This window comes from Lontra canadensis, unplaced genomic scaffold (assembly GCF_010015895.1).
Source record: "Lontra canadensis isolate GAN:19392208 unplaced genomic scaffold, GSC_riverotter_1.0 scaffold62, whole genome shotgun sequence".
NCBI classification, from domain to species: domain Eukaryota; kingdom Metazoa; phylum Chordata; class Mammalia; order Carnivora; family Mustelidae; genus Lontra; species Lontra canadensis.
In genome coordinates this window covers 6,468,385-6,490,935 of record NW_022631056.1, presented here as the reverse complement: position 1 = coordinate 6,490,935, position 22,551 = coordinate 6,468,385, and the positions used below count along the sequence as shown (strand labels likewise).

The following is a 22,551-nucleotide window of genomic DNA, read 5'->3' as shown; positions in this document are numbered from 1 at the left end:
AACAACCAACCAACCAAAGGAACAAACAAAAAATATAGCAATGCTGGCCCTCAATGTTCATTCCCCTGACCTAATTCCCTCCCTTGTGAAAGCCCATTTTCCCTCGACCAAAGGAGAATACCAACAATTTTTCTAGCATACCTCTAAGGCTCCATATCTTTAATAATGTAGCAGGAAAAAAAAATGACTTGCTTAAAAGCTTATTTATATGATATAGACAATAAGATTGTCACAAAGTCGATATGGGATGGAGTAGAATATGTTCACTGGCCAGTGGGATTTTCACTTCAGAATAAGTGTACGCCTTCATCTCTCCAAGATGTAGCGTAATACTCATTCCTATTGTTTTATAATATAATCCAGTAACTATTTACAAATCATTTTGAGAAAAAATAATCATTTAGGGTTTTAATTCATATTAGGAAATAACGCCCATTTTTAATATAAAAATCTTAGAAACAACTTCAAGTAGAACAACTTCAAATAGATTTCCTTCTAATTAATAGTTGATTATATAACAATTTGTTGATAGGTCAGTTGCAAACCTGGTTCACTTTTAAAAACAAAAATATTATCTGGTGAGTGAATTGTGGGCCGTGAAAGCTGAACTTAAACATATGGACTTGTTTCGAGATCAAAACCCCATGTGGTTCTTCCAAGATAATATCAATGTTTACTTCTAATTGCAATTTTAAAATAATAGGTCCACTGGAGTGATCGTGTACAACTCTGTCATGTCTATGTGCCCTTTGTACTTCTCTGTCTAGTCAATCTGAGTTTAGTGCCTTCCTTGGGTTTGAAATGTTTTCATCTTTGTCAGCAATGATCTTAGGACAATGATTTTAATAGAAACTAAGGATGTATTCAGGAGAAGTTTCCAGACCATCCTGGAATCACCTGAGTTTGGTAAGTGGCCCTGTTATACCATCCCTAAGGCTAATTAAGTAGATGTTACTCATTAGAACACATAAATAATCACAGATTTTCCTGAGATGTTGAGCCAGATATGAAAGTTGTCCCCTCCACCCAATTTTTTTTTTTGTCATAAAAAGTATTTCGAACCCGATTTTCCAAAGACAGAACGGTTATATATGAACTAAAATATTGCAAATTTTGAGTTGATGTATTACTGTACTGGGGAAAATATAGGCATCAAATAGTTGTTGTTTTTTTTTTCTTTTTTTCTTTGTTTTTTTACAATCCTGTGTTCTGAGAAAAGTCATAAGCAATGGTTCTCAAACTTCAGCATGCAGAAGAAACATCTAGGGAGTGTGTTAAGATGCAGGTGGGAGATTCCCGGGTCCACTTAGCAGAGCTTCTTGATCTGTAGATCTGAGATGCCGCCTAGGAATCTGCATTTTAAAACAAGGGCTCCAGATGATTCTAATGCAAGTGGTCTGAGTCCAGCTTTTAAGAAACCCTGGTCGTAAGACTCACAGGTACCACAGAAATGGTGAGAAGTGACTTTTACAAGAGATGGTGAAAGCTGTCCAAAGAAAAGCCATTTTGCTTCTGTTAAAAACAACTTCTTAAATATTCACCTATTCAGGAAACCACCTGAAGGTAAATGGTTAACTTTCCTAATTCTGTAAAAGGAGGAATATTAATTTAGTAAAGTAGCTAAAATACAAAAATGGAAATCTGCCTTTTTTGAAGGATCTATCAAACTCCCATCAATTGTAATCAATTTTTACTAAGTAGTACAAGGTTTAAAGAAATAGATATTGAAAAGGACTGGGGTGGGGCAGACACATTGGGAACCACAAAACCCCTTCCAAGAGTTAAAAATAAATATGTTTTTTAGCAAAAGTGAAAAATGTAAGCATATTCTTTTTCTAATTTGTTTCTGAATCAGATCATGAAAAGTGAATTAGGTTTTTTTTACTCAATAATTAACATTTCAAGAGTTATTTAACAATTTGGATTTAAAAACAAATGTGTTATGCAGGCTGACTTCTGAAAAGCAAAATAAAGTACCCTAATAAAGGCAGCAAAATGCGTTAATCCACTATGGATGGAGATATACATTTCCATTTATGCCTGTTATCTGAATATAAAAGAATTTCATTCATAGGCTACTCACAGTTGTTGTCTGATGCATACAGAGTGTTAAACAACCAATTGCTAGTTCAGTAGTTTCCTCATGACATCTAACGTAAAGCAAAAAGCAGTATGCATATTTAAACATCACCAGTAACCAATACTTTTCAAAATGAAAAAAGTTTCAATTATACCATGCTTTTCTCAAATCATGCTCTTATTTATACAGATCGCAAGTTCATACTAAGCAGTTTTAAAAAGATCCGAAGCTGGATGGCAGGTACGTTTTATTCTGATTCTTTTTTTATTGTTAGCACGTTTCCCAACAGTCCGTAAACTTCTCCGTCGGCGTTGTGTGGACGAGAGGCGTTACTCCCCATATGGCTATTATATGGGCTTCTTAGATTAAAGAAAGAAGCTTTAGTTTCTGCGGTGGGAAGTAACTCTTCTTTGACTGTAACCTGTGAGACACTTTCGGCAGGTGCAGGCTCCCTCCAAATGTCCTTGTCCTGCGTCTCTCGACTGGTAACAGCACTGCCTCCCTTCTGAAGCATGTAATACAGTATTGGGTTAGTTTTGGTCAGCCTGGGACAGTCTTTCTCATACTCATTCTTATCCGCATCTGTGATAACCCACTTAATGGGTCCCTTCTCACCAGTCACGGAACACCCGTTCAAAAGCCCAGATTCTGGTCTAGACCCTGCACAGCCCAAGTGCTCGGGGAAAGGGGGACTCATGGGAGATTTCACTACTCCTGGGTACGGAAATGTCCTGCTATCCATGCAGCCGCCGGGCTGAGGGGAACCGTACATCAGTCCATTCAGAGAAGAAATGCTGAATTCAGGTTTGCTATTGGTCACGTTATTTTTGTGTCCTTTCTTTTTACTCTCGACGACAGAGTTACTCCTGTGCTGGGACAAATCTCTTACACAGTTTTCTGAGAGAAGCAGCTGCTTCAGGACATTGAAGCTTTTGCTCTCCCTGGCCCAACTCCTATGTTCACTTTCGGGGGCTGCACCATGACTGGCAGGGTACTTAAGTTCAAGATCATTTTTGCTCAATTTCAGCTCTTGCTGGCTAAGCAAGGACCCATACAGTCCTTCTGTGGCACTGTGACTATTTGCTGCGTCGACGATGTTATTTTTCATCTTCTTAAATGGGTTTTCTAAAGGCTCAGTATGGAGCTTCCTTTTCTTAGGGACCATGCAAAGGTTCTTTGATTCTAGAATTGTCAGTTCACTGTTTCTGTGACTGTTGTCCAGATCTTCCGCCAGGTAACTCTCTTGATTTTGTCTTAGCAGTCGACTCAACAGACCGTTCTTTGAGAAAGAAAAATCCTGAGGTGAAACGGGCTCCGATTTAAAGTCCTCGGACATGGGTAAGGCAGCTGCGCTTCTCTGCACGGGAGGCACCAGACCCAAGAATGGGGCCCCCTTGGCGTCATGGGTCAAGTGCACATTTGAGTTGTGAGTATGTAAGTCATCGCAAGGCTCAGATTTGATTTTGACCATCAGTATTTGTTCACTTAAAGCTCTATCTGTGTGTTCCTGAGTACTTTCGTCTCTCACAGAAATCTTCTCTTTCTTTTCATTCTTCCCTTTGTTGGGGTTTCCCAGGAGCAGCTGGAGGACAGTGCGCCTTTCAAGCAGATTTTCTATTTCAGAACCAGAAAGTCCTGATTCGGGACCTGTTGCTTGGCTGCTCAACGCCTTGTTTTCCTCCACCGTGTTTGTTTTATTTGCCAGCAGAGGACTGTTTAATCTGTCAACCACGCCCACGGGTCTCTCTGTGTTTATACTTAGCAGCTGCCTGCTGGGTCTCTGCTCTTCTCCTGAGGTGGACTGCATTCCACACTGAGCTAAGTTCTGTAACAGTTTACTGGCACTGAAAGTTGCGGAGTTTTGCGCGCCTTCATTCTGCACGGGTTTCTCTCCGTGCGACTCATTGCTCTTTGTCAGGTCCATCAAGTGGCTGGATGCGGCACTGGCTGGCTTTTCAGACTGAGAGCCGCAGGCGTATGGCGGGGAATTCCATTTGATGACCAGAGAGTGTTGGGAGAGATTGATGGGAGACTCTGGTTTTGTGGAGCCGAGTAATGGAGGAGTGCTCACGGGGGTAGTCCTGTTTGCACTGGGGCTTTCGATGACCGAAGTCCTCGTGTAATTCTGAGTACTGAACTTGGGCACATCGCTGGGAACTTCCTGAGGACTGCTGTTTCTTTCTACGTTTTCTTCATTCTTATGGCCAAGGAGCAACTGAAGAAGTGTTACTTTCTGGTGTGAATTTAGCTTAGAATTCCTTGAGGTATCTTGATCTTCTTTGATATCTACGGTGGTGGGGACTTTGGGATCCCAGGTATTTAGCAAGGACTGAGTTAAATTATCGAGGGAAACAGGCTGGTCAGGTTCCGGTTTCTCAATTCGATGTTTGCATGACAAGTCTATGGGCACACAGTTGGAGTAAGAACTTTCATCGCCACTGCTGTCATCTGTGAAACTAGGGTTGTTATCAGAGTACTCATCGATAGTTGTGGGCGTACTACTGTCCTCGAAAATGCCTCCTCTCTCACTATGGTGGTGTCCGTTCATTGGCTTTGGTATGGTCTGGCTTTTAAGAAGATGTAATAGCAAACTGTTACTAGCAGCTTGTTTGATATTGTTTCTTTCCAGTGAGTTCTTATAGCCTGCATTCTTGGGGGAAGAAGGAACGACACCCATTGGATTTTGGAATGCCGTATTTTTGCTCGCCATTAGTTTGCTCGACGATGTTCTTGCCTGACCATTGAGATGGCTCGACATTCCTTTCGAGAGCTGGAAACTACCAACATCCTTCTGGCCGTTTTCTTGTAATCTGGCCATGGCAGCAAGTCTTTCACTTGCTGCTTGATTTGCATTTTGTGTTTTTAAAGCATGTTCCCGAGAATACTGCTGCAAATGGGCTTCACTTGAGAGGAGTAACGCTAACTGGCTACAAGCAACACTAGGTTTGGGTGAAGTGGCCGGACTAGCCCTTTTTTCCACCATGCTTGCGACAGCCTGTAATCGGGCAGCACATGACAACGGTTCACTCATGACCTTTGTCCCGCTTTGTCCAACATGATGTGGCGACTCCACAAACCTGTCTCTGATGAGGTTTTTAGTTACATCGGGAAGATTGGTATCAGGCTTTTGATCTTTAGCTTTACTTTTCTTCAACAAAGTTTTTAAGTGACTTGACGCAACACCGTAGCACCTTAAATCTTTCTCTACTTTTAAAGAATCATGACCGAGTGCGTATCCTTGCTCCTTGAGGCTCTGCCTAATTTGTTGCGACAGAGCAACGGTCTGCAGCCTAGAGCTGAATGACTGAAGCAAAGAGGCCAGTAATGTGCTATCTTGTTTGCCTTTAGGCACATTGTCAACCATGCCAGCTAGCAAAGCTTCCTTCTTCACGTTTAAATTTACGATGGAATCAGACAGCCTCTTCCGCTTCGCGGCATTCCAGTCCTCCGAAGACTGCAAGAGTCTGGCTTTTTTGAGATGCAGCATGCCAGATCCCTGATAGGACTGTGCATTGAGAACTGGACCATTACTTTGACAGGTGGGAAATGCATTACCAGAAATGTTAAAGTTCTGATCCTCTTCATTATGCCCAGCAGACTTTTTGTCAACAGCAGTACCTGATCCCTCTGCTGCCTGATGCATTAGTAATCCTTCTAGGTAAGTTAAAACAATAGAATCCTGGTGCACATCAGAGCCAAGCTCTTCTCCATGAGTCATGTTCAATAGAAGTGTTCACAAGAGCTTGGTTTCTATTCACGTTAAAGAATGGTTTTCTGGGGGTGAGTGAGATGTAACTTTAAAAAGTGACTGCCAGTTTATCACCTTCCATAGTAATCAGGCAGAGATGCCCTGTGACATTCCAACCAGGATTTCCTCTGGCAACGACAAGGTGAAAGATAGGCAAATTCCAAAGGAGCCTGACCACAGGGCTGATCGACTCCTAAGCAAGAAGGAGCAGAAGAATTCCTCAGGACATAGGTCTGCAGCAGCAAGCATAGAGAATCCTCAGCGAATATACTGCTTCTCCTTCTTCATCTTTTGTGTCCAATTAAATGCAAATAGCAGTGTTCTAGGAAAAGAAAAAAAAAAAAGTTAAGAAGGGACAGAACTCGTGTTATGCTATCGGTAAGCAAAAGAATCTAGTATTTGTAAGTTTCTACATATGTGTGTGTAAAACATACTTACATATGTAAAACATAAGGTACATACACATATATGCATTGTAGACAGTTCTCTGGTAACATATTTTGCAATTCCTATTAAACCGCAAATTGCCACTGGAGATCCTATGAATCAATCCACATTGCAAATCAATTAGGGAAAATACTTTGGCATTATGTAACCGTCTTCCAAAGCACACCAAGTTTCTGAATTTTCATGAGCACTTTGCACAGAGTAATATGAATGCTAAGTCTCTTTTATAGTGATGTAGCTCTATAAGGGAGCTAGAATTAGCCTTCTTATTTTACTGGGAGCTTATGAAGGAACAAAAGCAGAGGTGCAGAAAAGAAAAGAGATCATGTGACATGGACTCATCTGATGAGCCGGGTGTAGGGTTGAGTACTACTTCTGATAGCATCCTTGAAACATTGCAAATTCCGTTAAGTCATCTGTAGGATTTCTGTTTTCTATGAAATGGAAGACTGACAAGTATAAGTATCTTACAGGCCTATGCAAAGTGTGACAGTCTTAGTCATATTCATAAACACTGAAGCATAATCAAAGCTTCGTTTTTACCATGACCTATTAAAAACAGAAGAGAGTGATTCTCTACATGCTCATCAAGTCTATCAGAGGTTTAATGTATCCAATTTAAATCTTCACTCATTGCTCTATGTAAAAATTTTAATGTGAGGTCCATTCCTAGCAGATGAAGAAGACAGGTTATGGATGAACCTGTAATTCTAAATTTCTAGAATGTTCCTCATAGAAAATAACTCTTTTCCTCACCAATGCTATTTCTTTTTGTGTGACTTCATTATCAGTATAAATAAAGTATAAATAAACTATTATACATGATTTAAAAAATTTATAAGATTTTTTAAAATAAAAATCATTAATCTAGAAAAATGTGTCAAGGCACTTGTACCAATTTTTAGTTGAGAAAATGTGGTTACCATAATACATATAAACATTACCATGTGTATACAAGAGGTAATCACAGCACCCTGTAGAAAGTGGGTAGGAAACAAATTTAGAATAGACTTGAAGGGAAGATGAATAATTGCTTCCAGAAAATTCTAAGTCAATGTGGTTATTTTTCATTAATTTTTTGGGAAAGAAAACATAAACAGCACCATTATGAAACAGGGAGGAAAGACCTTCTTTTAACAGGAAGCCTGTTTTTTAATACGATGAATCTGTAAATCAAAGGCTAAATTTCCTGAGATGCTGCTTCAAGAGGCACTCAGTTGCAATACCTACCATAGTGCTAGCAAAAAATGAAATGCCGAAGAAAGTAGGAATTCTGAGACTACTTAAGGCTTGAATTCACTCAGATCCTACTATTAAAAACTCTTCAGGGAATTGAGTGAGCCAAATTTTTTCTGATAACTTCCTTTTCTTTCCTTTAAATAATTGAAGCAGGAGAAATCATTAACAATCCTTCCTAGCTTTCCCAAATCTTGCCTTTTCATATTTCCATTATAAAGAATACAACTTAATTGACAAATTTAGAAAGGAAACAAGAGGAGGCAAGGTGACTGAATATGGTACAGCTCCCAGACTACAGATATTAAGATATAATATAAAGTATTAGCACCACCTAATAAATAGACGCCCAGACGCCCCATCACATTATTTTTGAATCTTTGACATAGAGTTTGTTTGCTTTTTTTATTTTATATACAGGTTATTTAAGAACGCTGCCAGATGCTTAACACATATATTCAGTTAAAAATAACTAAATGTCAACACACTATTAAGAATTAGGCTTCTTGAGAGATTGATAAGCAATATATTTTAAAACCGGAATATTTTACAAAATACTGTGATTCAATGGCCTGTCAGTGGATCTACTTGCACGTCCATAATTTTGACAATGATTTATTAGAGCCTGTGTCTATTTAAAGATACTCAACGGGGGCACCTGGGTGGCTCAGTGGGTTAAAGCCTCTGCCTTCAGCTCAGGTCATGATCCCAGGGTCCTGGGATCGAGCCCCACATCATGCTCTCTGCTCCGCAGGGAACCTGCTTCCCCCTCTCTCTCTGCCTCTCTGCCTACTTGTGATCTCTGTCTGTCAAATAAATAAATAAATAAAATCTTAAAAAAAAAAAAAGATACTCAATGGTCTTTTCACAAATACAATAAAGAAGAGACTTTACTTATATGGCGTACACTTGCTAAGTGGTTTTGCAAAGGGAACAAAATTTTTCACAACATTTGGATTATGGGAGGTAAAAGAAAACCAAGAGCTTTGTAAAAGTAAGGAGGGTGCAGGAAAAAAAAAAGTAGAAAAAAGTAACAAATGAACAAATGAAGGCCTCACAAGTTTTGGAACTCTCGTGAGATTCTGTAAAGAAAACTTTAGTTTAGAAACTAAAATATGTTATATTAGTATACTATCTTTAAACATTAGGTTGGTAGATATGACAGGCAAAGCCAAGAAAGATTTAATGAACCCTAAAAATGCACATATATGAAGGAGAAAAAAATTAAACTTACCCAGTTATAGAGTAAAAGCTGATTGAATTGAAACTTAGTTGTCATTTTTATAATGTGGTGCCACAGAACTTTTAGAAAAACTGATTTTTAAAAAGTTCAGTGTAATCTTTTATAATATATCAAGAGGTGCCTTAATCTTCATTTTAGATTTATCATTCTAAATCAAAATCAGCTCTTTGTAATTTTAATGGATTTGTCTAACCTTCAGTATACCAAGAAAAATAGGCATCACCATTAGCATCTAAGTGCAACAAACATTTTATTAATATTTAAGTCAATTTATGAATAGTTAATAAAGTAAGAATGAAGGGATAATATAAAAAAACATCAGAATTTTAAGTAAGAATTTACACATTCTTAATTCCGTATCTTCCTGGTTTTGAAAGATAATGGTACCTGACAGCTCATCAACTGTCATGCAAGAACCTGGAAACATCCTTTAAGTACCAATTCCAGATTGGTCCATGTCTAAGGGGTAAGCTTTATCATCACCTCCGAGTCTTCTTTTTGTACTTGTATAATTCAAAATGTGTTACTTTAGAGAACTCTGAAAACTCATAATGACGCTGACTAGAGGACAGAAATCTTCCTTGTTTCATAATTGCAAAATATGTATTTTTTATTTTTAGACTTACTAACACCAATTATAATGACCAACCTAATGGATTATTTCATATCCATGTCATCTGTTTTCTTCCGATCTCTTTTATTACAAGCCAGCCTTCAATATTTGTCCACTTAATGATCATTTCAAATAAATTTGGACGTACCAACATCATAAAAGAATACTGTCGTACTTCCTTTGAGTAAAACAGAACAGTTGAGGTTCTTGTCACAAAATAGTGAGTTATGAAGCCCTTCTTATTGAAGTCAACTGACCAGATGAAATACTGTATTTCCTTTTTGTTTTTAAAACTATAGTGTTGTGGGAACAATGTGAGGTGATGGGTGTACTAACTAACTTTATTATGGTAATCATTTTGCTATATATGTGCATATCAATTCACCACACTGTAGACCTTAAACCTTCACAATGTTACTTGTTAATTATACCTCAATAAACCTGGAAAAATATAAAAGAACTATAACGTTGAACCATATTGTTCACTCACTGATTCCTGAGTTTGAAAAAATTCATTTAGGATGTTGTCATCTGAAGACCACGTGAGAGATGTTGCTTATACAGTCAATGTCACCATCATCATTCATGTCTGGAGTACCACTAATCATTCTCTTTGCAGTCATCCTCTGATTCATCTAATTGGAGCATCTTCCCAGGCCAACTTTCTTTTCTTTGACATTATAGATGGAAAATGGAAAATGCTGAATTTTCCATTGTGTTTACTAAAGACTTAGAACAGGAAGACTACAAAGACAGTGTCTCCAGACTTTTTAAACATTCATGAAAAATGATACAGAATTAATGGACTATGCAATAAGGAAACTGAAGATGATATAATGATGGCTTATTTCACTACTGCATCATCATTCTAGGCACTTCCATTATTTTCTCTTGGCTTATTCTTTTTAGTCTTTATTTGGCACAGTTGGAAATAAATAATGAATGAATTCTCAAGACCAGAAAATGGCAAAATACTTAATGGTATGGGAAAATTAAGGTCACTAAGATTCTGTAACATATCTTTGATTTGGTACATATAGTAATAGCAAGATAACTGTTCTTTTCCTATTAAAAACACATTGATTAAAATGTTAAAAGAAGAGTTAAAGGCATGCAATATAATCCTTCCTACTAGTTAGAAATAGTAAAAAAAAAAAAAACTTTCAAAAACTAACACCAGATCCAAAGAACCCTGCTTGACAGTATATCAAGGCTTAATGCAGTTCCTGACAATTTAATAAAATTCATGTAAAACTACTTTATAACATTAAAATTATAAACTGAATATTCCTTTTATTAACTGAAAATTATTTAGAAGCATGCAAATCTTTTAAATTTTATAAAGTTGACATTTTACTGCTCTAGCCAGTATATGGTAAAAAAAAATTATTGTTAGATTTAAAGATTTTATTTATTTATTTGACAGAGAGAGAGAGAGAGAGATCACAAGTAGGCAGAGAGGCAGGCAGAGAGAGGGGGAAGCAGGCTCACCGCTGAGCAGAGAGCCGGATGCAGGGCTCGATCCCAGGACCCTGAGATCATGACCTGAGCCGAAGGCAGAGGCTTAACCCACTGAGCCACCCACGTGACCCTATTGTTAGATTTAAAAAAATAAACTAAACTATTAAAGTAGTCCATGGAATCTTGACCATATGCACAAATCTGGGGAAAGATTCAAGTTTCAACACATAGGTTAGTTTAGTTAAATATCTATCTAGTAAAATGTGTGAATTCAGAGTGTAGTTTTTTTAAAGCTACATTTTCTTTTTTTTAAGTACCCGAAAAATATGAAATTATGTTGAAGTCTAAGGTTTTTTTTTTTTTCTTAGAACTCTAATCAATAAGATAGTTGTAAATAATTTGCACGTTAACAGTTCCCAAATGAGTGTTATATTGATTCTTTGAAATAGTTAAACTATTTTCATTGCAATGCGTTTTGCATTCTCTATTTGGAAACGGCTTATTAAGGAAAGGGAAAATCTACTGAATTTTTAAGCACTTTTTAAAATGGCAAAACAAATTTTTATTTGGATAAATGAAAGATGAATCTAATAGAATTCTTGCATGTGTGACTACTTTTAATTGACAATAAATAAATAATGAGAAAGGTCTTCCTCCAGCTGTTTTTAAGGAAAGGATTCAGTATCTTACTTGGATCAAATTCTCCATTAGAAACACATTTCAATGACTAAACACCTATGAAGTCACTTTGTATGGTTTTTAAATTATGTCTAGTGAATACCTCATGACTTCCAATTGTTTCCATGAAATCTCTTCCACTTTCTTCTCCATTATCAAGTAATACCTGTTTGAATACTGAATTTAAAGGCACTTCTCCAATATCACTCTAGTAAGCATTTTAATTTTTGGCTCTGGTTCCTCAAAATGCAAAAGTAACTGAAAGTCTACTGAAATGTGACATTCAAGAATAACTCCTATTGAGCAATATTACCTAATTTCCACTGTAGATTATTTTAGATATTTCACACAACAGGCTAAGAAAAATATTAAGATGTTTCACTAAGCATTTAAAGAAAAATATATGAATACTAGGAAGATTCCAAAGTCCTTATTATTGAAACTTCTATTAAATCAATACAAATTGAGGTAAATAATTTAGAAAACTCTTGGTGATCTCTAAGGTGAGACTTTGAAAGAAAGTTTTAAAAGTTAAAAAGGGAACAAAAATCCAAGATTTTTATTTACTAAAATTTGTCAAAAGGACATAACACCAAACATTTTCCAAATGTATGAGATTAAGCTTTCTAAACCAAGGGCCAATGAGAAGTTATAATACATGAAACTCGACACTAAATTTCACAGAACAAGAAAGAAAAAATAACATTTCAGATTGAGGGTCCTGGGGCTTCCTTAAGAAGTAAAGACTACAGTGAACCCCCTATTATAAATTAAAAATTAATCTTTACCCAAGTCAACAAAAACTGTAAATAAAAAAGGAGATATTGCCATTACTGATACCACAGAAATGAAAGGGATCATAAGAGGTTATTATCAACAACTATACTCCAACAAACTAGGCAACCTATAAGAAATGGAAAAACTTCTAGAAACATACAACTTACCAAGACTGATCAGGAAAAAAATAGAAAATCTGAAGAGACATTAGAGTAAGGAGACTGAATTAGTACTCAAAAATCTCCCAATGAAGAAAAGCCCAGGACCAGATGGCTTCACTGCTGAGTTTCACTGAACTCTGAAGAAGAATTAACACCAATTCTTGTCATACCCTTCCAAAAAATGAAAGAGGAGGGAACACTCCCAAACTCACTTTATGAAGCCAGCATTATCTGGATACAAAACCAGAAAAAGGACCCTACTAGAAAACAAAACAAAACAAAACAAAACGAAACCAAACCTAAAAAACTACAGGTCAATATCCTTGATGAATACAGATAAAAAAATTCTCAACAAAATATTAGTAAACCAAATTTAGCAGCATATTAAAAGAAATATTTACCATGATCAAATGGGACTAATTCCTGAGATGCACAGATGATTTAACACCAGCAAATCAATTAATGTGACACATCATATTAATGGAATGAAAGAAAAGAATGATGATCATCTTACTAGATGCAGAAAAGCATTTGACAAAATTCAACATCTATTTGTGACAAAAACTCTTAACAAATTTGGCACAGAAGAAATATCTCAACATAATAAAAGCCATATGTGACAAGCCCCCAGCTAACAACACACTCAATGGTGAAAAGTTGAAAGTTTTTGGTCTCAGATCAGGAACAAGACAATGGTATCCAGTCTTGCCACTACTATTAAATATGGTATTAGAAGTCCTAGCTAGAGCAATCAGGCAAGAAAAAGAAATGAAAGGTATCAGAATTAAGAAGGAAGAAGCAAAAATTGTCTCTATTTGCAGATGAAATTATTTTATATATATAGAAAATCCTAAAGACTCAACCAACCAAAAGTCTGTTAGATGCAATCAATAAATTCAGTAAGGCTGCAAGATACGAAATTAACATACAAAAATCAGTAGCATTTCTGTATACTAGCAACAAATTTTCTAAAAAAGAAATTGATTCTATTTACAGTAACATCAAAAATAAAATACTTAGAAATAAATTTAACTAAGTGAATAATCTCTACTCTGAAAACTACAATGATAACAGCAAAGGAAAAAGACGAATGAAAAGGTATCCTGTATTCATGGACTGGAACAATTAATACTGTTACAATGTCACTTCTACGAAAAGCCACCTATAGTCAATGCAATCCCTATCGAGATTCCAAAGGCTTTTTTTTTTTTTTTAACAGAAGTATAAAATAACACTCTTAAAATTTATATGGACCCACAAAAGACACTGAATAGCAGCAGGTTGGGGGGAAGCTAGAAAGAAGAATAAAGCAGGAGGCATCACACTTTCTGATTTCAAGCTATACTATAAAGTTATAATCACCAAAATAGTATTAGTATAAAAACAAACAGACCAATGGAACAAAATCAAGAGCCCAGAAATAAACTCATATTTGCCAAAAAAAGTCAAGAATACTAAATGGAGAAAAGATAGCCTTTTCAGTTACTGGTGTTGGCATGACTGGATAGTAACATTTAAAGAATAAAACTGGACCCATGTCTTATACCATTCACAAAAATGGATTAAAGACTAAAGTATGACCTGAAATCATGAAATTCCTGGAAGAAAACATAGGAATAAAGCTCCTTGACATGGGTCTTGGTAATGATTTTTGGAATATGACACCTAGCAATAAAGCAAAGCACAAGTAATTAAAAAAAAAAAAAGTAGACTATATCAAAGTAAAAGGCTTCCACACAGCAAAAGAAATAATCAGCAAAGTGAAAAGATAACTTATGGAATGGGAAAAGATATTTGGAAGCCATATATCTGATAAAGGGTAATATCCAAAAAATATAAAGAACTCATACAACTTAATAGAAAAAAACCAAATAACCCATTTAAAAAAAGGGCAAAAGACTTGAATAGTCCTCATATTTCTCCAAAGAAGATACATGAAAAAATATGCTTACCATCACTAGTCATTATGGAAATGAAAATTAAAACCACAATGAGACATCACCTCATGCCTGTTAGAATGAGAGAGCAAATGCCAATGTGGGTGTAGAGAGAAAAGTCCCTTGTACACTCTTGGTGTGTTTGTAAATTGGTACAGCCACTATGGAAAACAGTATGGAGGATCCTCAAAAAATTACAAATAGACCTACCATATGATCTGGCAATTCTACTCCGGAAAATATATCCAAAGCAAAAAAAAGATACTAACTTGAAAATATATCTGCATCCCTGTTCAGAGCAGCATGATTAACAAGAGACAAGAAATAGAAATAACTTAAGTGTCTATGGATTGATGGGTGAATGGAAAAAGAATGGAAAAAGAATGGAAGAAGTACACACACACACACACACACACACACACACAGGAATATTATTCAGCCACAAAAAGAGGAAATCCTACCATTTTGTGACAACATGGATGGCCTCTAAAGCATTATGCTAAGTGAAATATTAAGTCAGACAGAAAAAGGCAAATATGATATGACCTCATTTATATGTAGAATCTAAAGAAATAAACAAAAATAAAACAAAAATAAAGAAATAAAAAATAAAACAACTGCTGTGTGCTATCTAGGAAAGTCGTTAAGAGAGTAAATCCTAAGTGTTTTCATCATGAGAAGAAATTTTTTTTCTTTCCTCTTTTTTTTTTTTAATTATATTTATATGAGAAGATGGAAGTTAGCTAAATCTATTGTGGTAATCATTTTACGATATACGTAAATCAAGCCACTATGCTGTACACCTTAAACTTATAGTAATGTATGTCAATTATTTCAAACTGGAAAAACAAAGGAATTCTAAGTATTTGTAAACATTTGAAAAACTGAGCTATTTCATCTAAAAAACTGTAAATATCATTTGTTATTCTTTTAATTATTATAACTATCATTTTATTAAAACTAAATCTAACAGATTGACCACCGCTACAAGAGAAGCATAATAAATCAGTGGCAGAAATGGGCAAAAGTCAGTTTTTGAAAAAAAATTAAGGAACAAAAAGTGAAAGAAACATTTAATTGCTGTCATTTCAAGGGGAATAACAAGGGTATGGTCAAAGAGGAAGCCTGAAATTTCACTTATCAGAATCTATTTCTCATTGAAAAAAAGGAATAGATATTTGTTAATGTCCTTCACTATAATTTGAATTCCAAGATAGTAATTTTCCCTGTAGTAGTATCGTCATCAAAAGACGGATGTGTGGTTGTACAATTTGATGGGTACTAGGAAAATAGGCTTATTTAAAAACATTCTGCTCTACTGGGGGCCTCAACATTAAATTAGAACATAAGAGCTTCTTGCCCTCTCCCAGGCGTTCTCATTTTAGATGTAAATAGTCTTCAGAGATTGTTAACAGAAGCCACTGACACTGTAGCGAGGAAAGCAGGTGTCCAGATTGCTCTGCACTGCAACCTGAGGGACTTACATATTTTTGCCCAAGGCCAAATTTGCTCCTAACTTCCAGGTCCATCAGCTTTAACTTGCTGTCAGCTGCTTCCATAAGAGTAAAATAGTGTCACTCACATTCTCTGTTCAAAGAGACTTACTAGGACTCACTAGTGCTTGAATTACTCAAGTGTTTAATAGAAGGACGTGTATCTGAGGACCTCTTCAACTCTAAAATTTTATTTCTCTGATTCCAAGTAATTTATCAAATTGTAGTTGATGAACGTGACAGCATTTTAATCAGAAAGATGATAATCTTATCATAAAGTTGTGGAAATAGTCCTGACCAAGATGTGTTACAGTCTTTTTAGTGAATTCTGAGGGAAGGAAATGATTTTGAAACAGCCATATACCTGGCACATCCAATACCCCCCAAATTATTTATCTTCGCTGCTGTCTTTGGGGGGGGCACAGAATTTCAAACAGATATTTATTTAAAAGCCAAATATGAGCTAATGCTCAAACTGGAGCTTTGGCTTATCTCACAGTGACTACATACTACATAAAATGCAATACTAAAGATTTAGGATCCTTGATAACATAGATAAAAGCATATGAGAGAGAGGACAGTTATTTGTCCTGATGACAGAAACAGATATCCCCTATAACTGATAGAGCAAAATAAAGAGCTTCTTTGTTCTGAAGGCTTATGTACAGGATCAGATTCCATAAAATCCACTATCCCTTTAATTCTGCCTCTACAGTTTATTAAAAAATTTATTTTAAATAGAAATTAAGATGAAAAAGCTGGAGGTTTTTAAGTCAAAAAAGGCTCACAGAATGAAAGGAGCTAGAGAAAGAGCTCGATTGCCCAACAATTTCTATGCCAAAAATGTAATGCTTTACTGGCTGCTGGGCTGCATTAGCTAGAAAACTAGAATACTGTTAGCTAAAATGAATTCTAACTACAACTTTTAAAAACCTAGAAGAGAATCATTATATGATAAAGAATACATACGATGTTTATTTAGCATTAATATTAATGCCTGTTCACTGCCTCCTACTTACTGTTCTTGAGGAAACAACAGTTTCTCTGAAGAAACACAAAACACTCACTGACACATTATTTTGGTAGCACATCAATGTGGGAAAAAAGTGTTTAAATATAAAATAACAGAAGGTATAGGTTCTATTAACCTTTTTCAAGAGCTCTTCAAAGTAACTGGTGCTTTCTTTATATTCATTTTCAAAAGTATATTTTCCAATCCCTATCAAAATATAAAGTATAATGAAAAAGGGTGCTTTCTTCTCCTGGAATTAAGTGTTTACAGTGTGTGTATATATATATGTGTACATGTGTATGTATTATGTATACACACACACACACACACACACACACACACACACACACCCTAGGACATCCTTTGAGATTGTAGCATAAATCCTATTAAATTCAACTATGGTCTTCCTATCCCAAAAATAGATTTGACATACAGATACAAGCACAAGGTCAAGGTCACAGAGCAGTAAGAAAGATTACCAACAGAACTGATGTAACAGCTGGCATTTGATCAAAGTTCCTGAGGTTTTAAGTACACTTACCAGATACTCTGCATTTACTCACAGGGTACACTCTGTTTTAAAAATGTTCCCCATCTATGAAGACAAGATCTTCGTGCACTTTTTGTTATAAAGCATATTCTGCCTAAAATGTCGCATTGATCACATAACACGAGAAGAAACTTGTGTATATGTATTTCAGAATTATAAGTTTTTATATGTGTGTATGTATGTACATGTGTATGCTTGCATATTAATTTGTTATTACCAATCTTTGCCATGTGACAATTTGAAATTAATTTAACTTGCAGGTCCCTGAATCATTCCCTGGTCCCCAACCCTCATGCCTTTGTACCAGCTGAAATGGAAATTAATTTGTATATTCCTCAATATTGGGCCACTTCTTCCCAAATACACAGATTTAACTGCTAAAAATTGGTTCAACCAGAAAAATTTTAGAACGTATCCAAAGTCTTCCATGATAACTTCCAAATTATAAGAAGAAAATCTTGTTACTGACAACAGCAATAAAAGTGATTCTTAGTGGAATATATTATTGAACAGTGCAATTATCTAACACAACCATGCCTTTTGTTTTAGCTGTTCAAACAAGGTATTGAATTTATATTAAATTACATTTATGAACCAAGAGTTATGTGATGAATGTTCCTGTTCTGATCAAGAAATCATCATTTTTGGGGTGCCTGGGTGGCTCAGTGGGTTAAAGTCTCTGCCTTCAGCTCAGGTCATGATCCTAGGGTCCTGGGATCAAGCCCCACATCGGGCTCTCTGCTTGGCAGGGAGTCTGCCTCCCCCTCTCTCTCTGCCTGCCTCTCTGCCTACTTGTGGTTTCTGTCAAATAATTAAAATCTTAAAAAAAAGAAAATTTATTAAAAAAATAAATCATCATTTTTAAGGGCACACAATGCTTTGGGGGTAGATTCATACTATAAAAGCTTTTCTTGTTAAATCCAGTATCACCTGCTATAGTTTTATATAATTTGTAAATTATAATGTATGTACATGTAGATGTTCTCAATGATCAGATTTTCATTTTACAAAATTATTTTTGATAATTAAATAGGTTTAAATGAAAATATCAGAATTGTACTATGGTAGGAAGACTGGGGTTTCTCAGTTACAAAGTAGAAAGAAAAAAAAATATATGTATCCAATGAAATACCACAAAAAGTGGACCTTCCTTTACCAGGCAGAGAAAGAATGTGGGTGTAGTAAAATGACTAGTAATGGATACAAATTAGTATATCAAAATTTGATCACAGAAATCTACTGACATTTATTTTCTTTTAAATAAAGTTCCTTATAAAATACACTATTAATGTCTATTTAGAGGAATCATCTATCAATTAATCAGTTCACCAATTAACATCCTTCTTTACGTGCTGCCTGGATGAAAGTGCTGCTTTGCTATGAAAGGTCCGTGAACTCTGACTTGATTTTCCAGAAATGGTAAACATCACAATACCATTCTTGCCTGTGTTGGCCCAGAATACAGAGCTTTCCTAATTGAAGGTTTTAGTCAGCCTGAGGCAGAGAAACATCACTACAGACACAATCCCTGGGCAGACAGACATAAGGACGGTATCTGTAAGGAAAAGACTTCAATAAGCCAACAGGGTCCCACCCCAGGGGATTAATAAACAAAAAATGAGCGTGTGCACAATGTGCCTGGAGAATTTCTGTCTTTAAATATTAAAGGGTAACATTAAAATATGTTCTTCAGCTAGGAAGACGGAGCTACTGGCATACCATCCGTCAACGGGCTATTTATTTAAATGGTTTCATTTTTATTGAAGAAATTGCCACCCATACTTTCCTCCAACCTGTCTTGTGCTCACTGGGCACGTAAGCAAGTGTTTGCAGCCATCATCTCAGTGACTATAGGCAGTCACTACCAGTCTGAGCTCCAGCTTTGCTGCCATCCAGGTCTCGGGTCTATTCATTTCGTTCAGGGACAGCCTGCTCGTGGCCCTTGCTGGGCACCTGACACTCCGCCACGAATACAGACCCAGGTGGGGGGCAGGGTAGTAAGGAGGCTTTGGAAGAGGCTCTTCTCGAGCTGGAGAAGAAGTGAGAAGGACAGCAGTAATAAGAGTCAGGGCTTTTCTGACTTCGCTTACTAGACCAAAGACATTTCAGAACAACTCTGACTTCAGCAATTAAGATCCTTAAAAACCACCGCTACTATCTACCATTAGCATTACTTAATGAAATTAAAACATTTTTACTTCAACAAATCACACACTCTAGCTTTATGAGATTCTCAGGGTATCATGTATATCATTTTTCTTTTTTTGATAGAATGATGATATGTGGAATGGCGCGTACACACTATTTCGATCACTTCTATGCTTATTAGTTTGTTCAGCTCTAACATCAACGATTGAAATCCTTACATCAATACTCTCTACTATTTATATTTTGCTTGGTTATTTGGTCCTTATTGTATTTTCAATTATAGCATTTATAAAATGAATTATTTGTTTCATATTTAAATTCTTGTCATTACACATGAATAAGACATAACAGTGGGAGAATAATGGATAGAGAGTAAAGAACCTTCTACTCAGTGCCCTCTCCCCCATTCACCCACACAGTCCCTATAATCAATCATCCTCGTCTCATGAAATGTATCAGACAAAAAAATGCATCAGGTAATACGTTTTTGAATCATAAAATAAGCCCCATTTGCCTACTCTCAAGCTAAAGGAATAAGACACCTCTTTTATTCTGTAAGCCTCAGCTGAGGACTTACCCCTTCCTTGGACAGCCTTCCCCGAACTCCAGAGGCTGAGGATAGTTTTCCATTTCTGGGACTCCATAGCACTCAGGAGATCGTTCAATCATCTCATTGCAAAATCGTATTTTATTTGTTTATGCCTGGTCCTCAACTAGATGGTAAACAACTTAGAGGCAAGGATTACATCTTTGCCATCCTCATGTCCCAGCACCTGGCAGAGGTAGTGTTCCCAGTAGAACATGCAACAAGCCAGCCTCTTGGAATCTGAGTCTGTAAAATGAGGGGCCCACTGTCATAACTCTAAAGTGCTTTAAGATTTAAGATGATAGGGGAGGTCTAGGTCGCTCAGTAGGTTAAGCGTCTGCCTTTGACTCAGGGCATGATCTAAGGGTCCTGGAATCCAGTCCTGCATTGGGCTCTGTGCTCAGTGGGGAGCCTGCTTCCCCTCTGCCTGCTGCCCCCACCCCCAAGCTGATGTTCATACTCTCTCTCTCTCTGACAAATAAATAAATAAAATCTTTTTAAAAAATGTTTTTAAGATGGTATGATAATGCTATTTATAATGTTTGGTTCTGAATTCAAGATATCCTTTTTTTCCTTCATTCTGGATATAAAGTTATAAAAAATAAATCACAAAATTACAGAGTAATAAAGTATTTTGTCCTATGCAGAAAGTTCTGTGTTTAGAAGACAGTGTGACTAGTATTCTGTTAGAAAAAACAACTTTTAAACATTTTAGAAATATATATATATATAGAAGATTTTAGTTTTCACAGGAACATCTTTTTCAACATCTGTTTATATATATTTATATCTAAAAACTGATCATACTCATTGAATTTCCTTTAATTAGTGTCTCCCCAGTCAAGGTTTATAAGATCTAATATGCCCACAGACTATATCTAGAACGGGAAAATGTTTCAGAATACTGATATCATAAAGCTTTTTATCATTTTTCCCCTCTTCAAACTATACTCTACAGAAAATCGATTAAAACCTATTTAACATTATAATATTATTTTGTTAAATTTTCATATGACGGAGATATGTGAAGAAATGAAGTTAATACACTGAAAGATTTATTCCCCAAAGCCAGACATATCAAATCCTAAAAAACGGTGATGACAAAATGGGGAAAAGAAAGGTTTCATGAATTAACCTTAATTCACAGCTGTATCAACCACAATTGAGAAACTGTTCCTCTATGCCCATTTTAAAGATCAATCACTGAAGTAGATAATCATCATAAAGAACTTGAACCCTTTAAATTATGTGCTAAAGATGAAATCAAATTGGTCAAAGCTATTGTTACGGTAATCTTCTTCATTTGAACCTTTAGAGCTCTAAGTATGAGCTTTTACTGTGTCTGGCTAAATAAAAACAATATCCTACCAAAGTGATTCAATTAGAGGATATAAAAGTAATTGAATTATTTTCTGAAGACTTAAAAACGAAAAAAACGAATAACCAATTCAATAAAAACAAATATTATCCAAGCAGGTCTTGAATACTGACGCAGGAGGTCAAGCGGTCACTGATGTGCCTTTTCTACTTTTCGCTCTGTCTGCATGGTGCTGTTGGTAGGGATATAAAATCAGGACATTGACTCTTCTGACCCACGCTGAAGGGGCAAACCTCAGGTCTCTTCCTGCTTCCTGGTATGGTGTTAAAGCCTAAATAGTGTGTCTCAGGCCTGAGGAGGTGAGGGAGTCACGTGGATCCAAAAAATTAACTTTGACGTAGACGGATAAGATTTGGAAAACCCAAGATTTCTAAAATGTACAGTAAACCACTCTCAAATATATGTTAAAAACAAAACACACCTTAATGTATTCCAAGAGCTATTTGGTCATTGGCTTTAAAGATACAGAGCTTTCTAATCAAATTCTCTTTTCATTCATTGTAATTTTTTCTTTTCCCTGGCATTTTCTTCACTTGGACTCATGACTTCTTTTTAAAGCTAAACTGACCAACATCATAGTCTGCATTATATCGGGAAAACAAATTTATAGAATTTGTATAAAATTGGCAGAAGAGCTAATTTTTAGAAAGAGAAACCTATTTTCTTGTAATGACTCTACCGCCGGCTATCATTTCCCTAACAGTACGTCTTGCAAATTGATTCTACATACACTACAGGATTAGAATTTAACAGTTGAAAGAGAAGTGAAAGGTCTGCCTAACCAAGCATCCCACAGAATGCTTAAGCCCCTTTATAACCCATTTACTAACTCTGATTGTCTAGTATTTTTTCCCCCAAAACCTTCAGTGACCACGGACTGTCTTCCAAGGTGGTTATCTTTCGGAACCAGATAGCTCTGGGTTCAATTTCTAGCTCTTCCACCTACCAAACTATTCTTATCAATTCATTAGTAAACTGTCTGACTTGAAGCAAGTTAACTACT

General features: G+C 36.0%; 1 protein-coding gene across 5 annotated transcripts in view; it reads right to left on the bottom strand.

Moving 5' to 3' along the window:
- Window positions 1-1,171: 1,171 nt before the first annotated feature.
- The window catches only part of NRIP1 (nuclear receptor interacting protein 1), a 96,856-nt gene continuing 75,476 nt past the window's right edge, over window positions 1,172-22,551 (bottom strand). For all 5 annotated transcript variants that reach the window (XM_032878017.1, XM_032878018.1, XM_032878014.1 and 2 more), the window contains one exon: window positions 1,172-6,150. In XM_032878017.1, the coding sequence (XP_032733908.1) occupies window positions 2,328-5,798 (3,471 nt within the window). In that variant the 5' untranslated portion in view covers window positions 5,799-6,150 and the 3' untranslated portion in view covers window positions 1,172-2,327. The remainder of the gene's footprint in view (window positions 6,151-22,551) is intronic.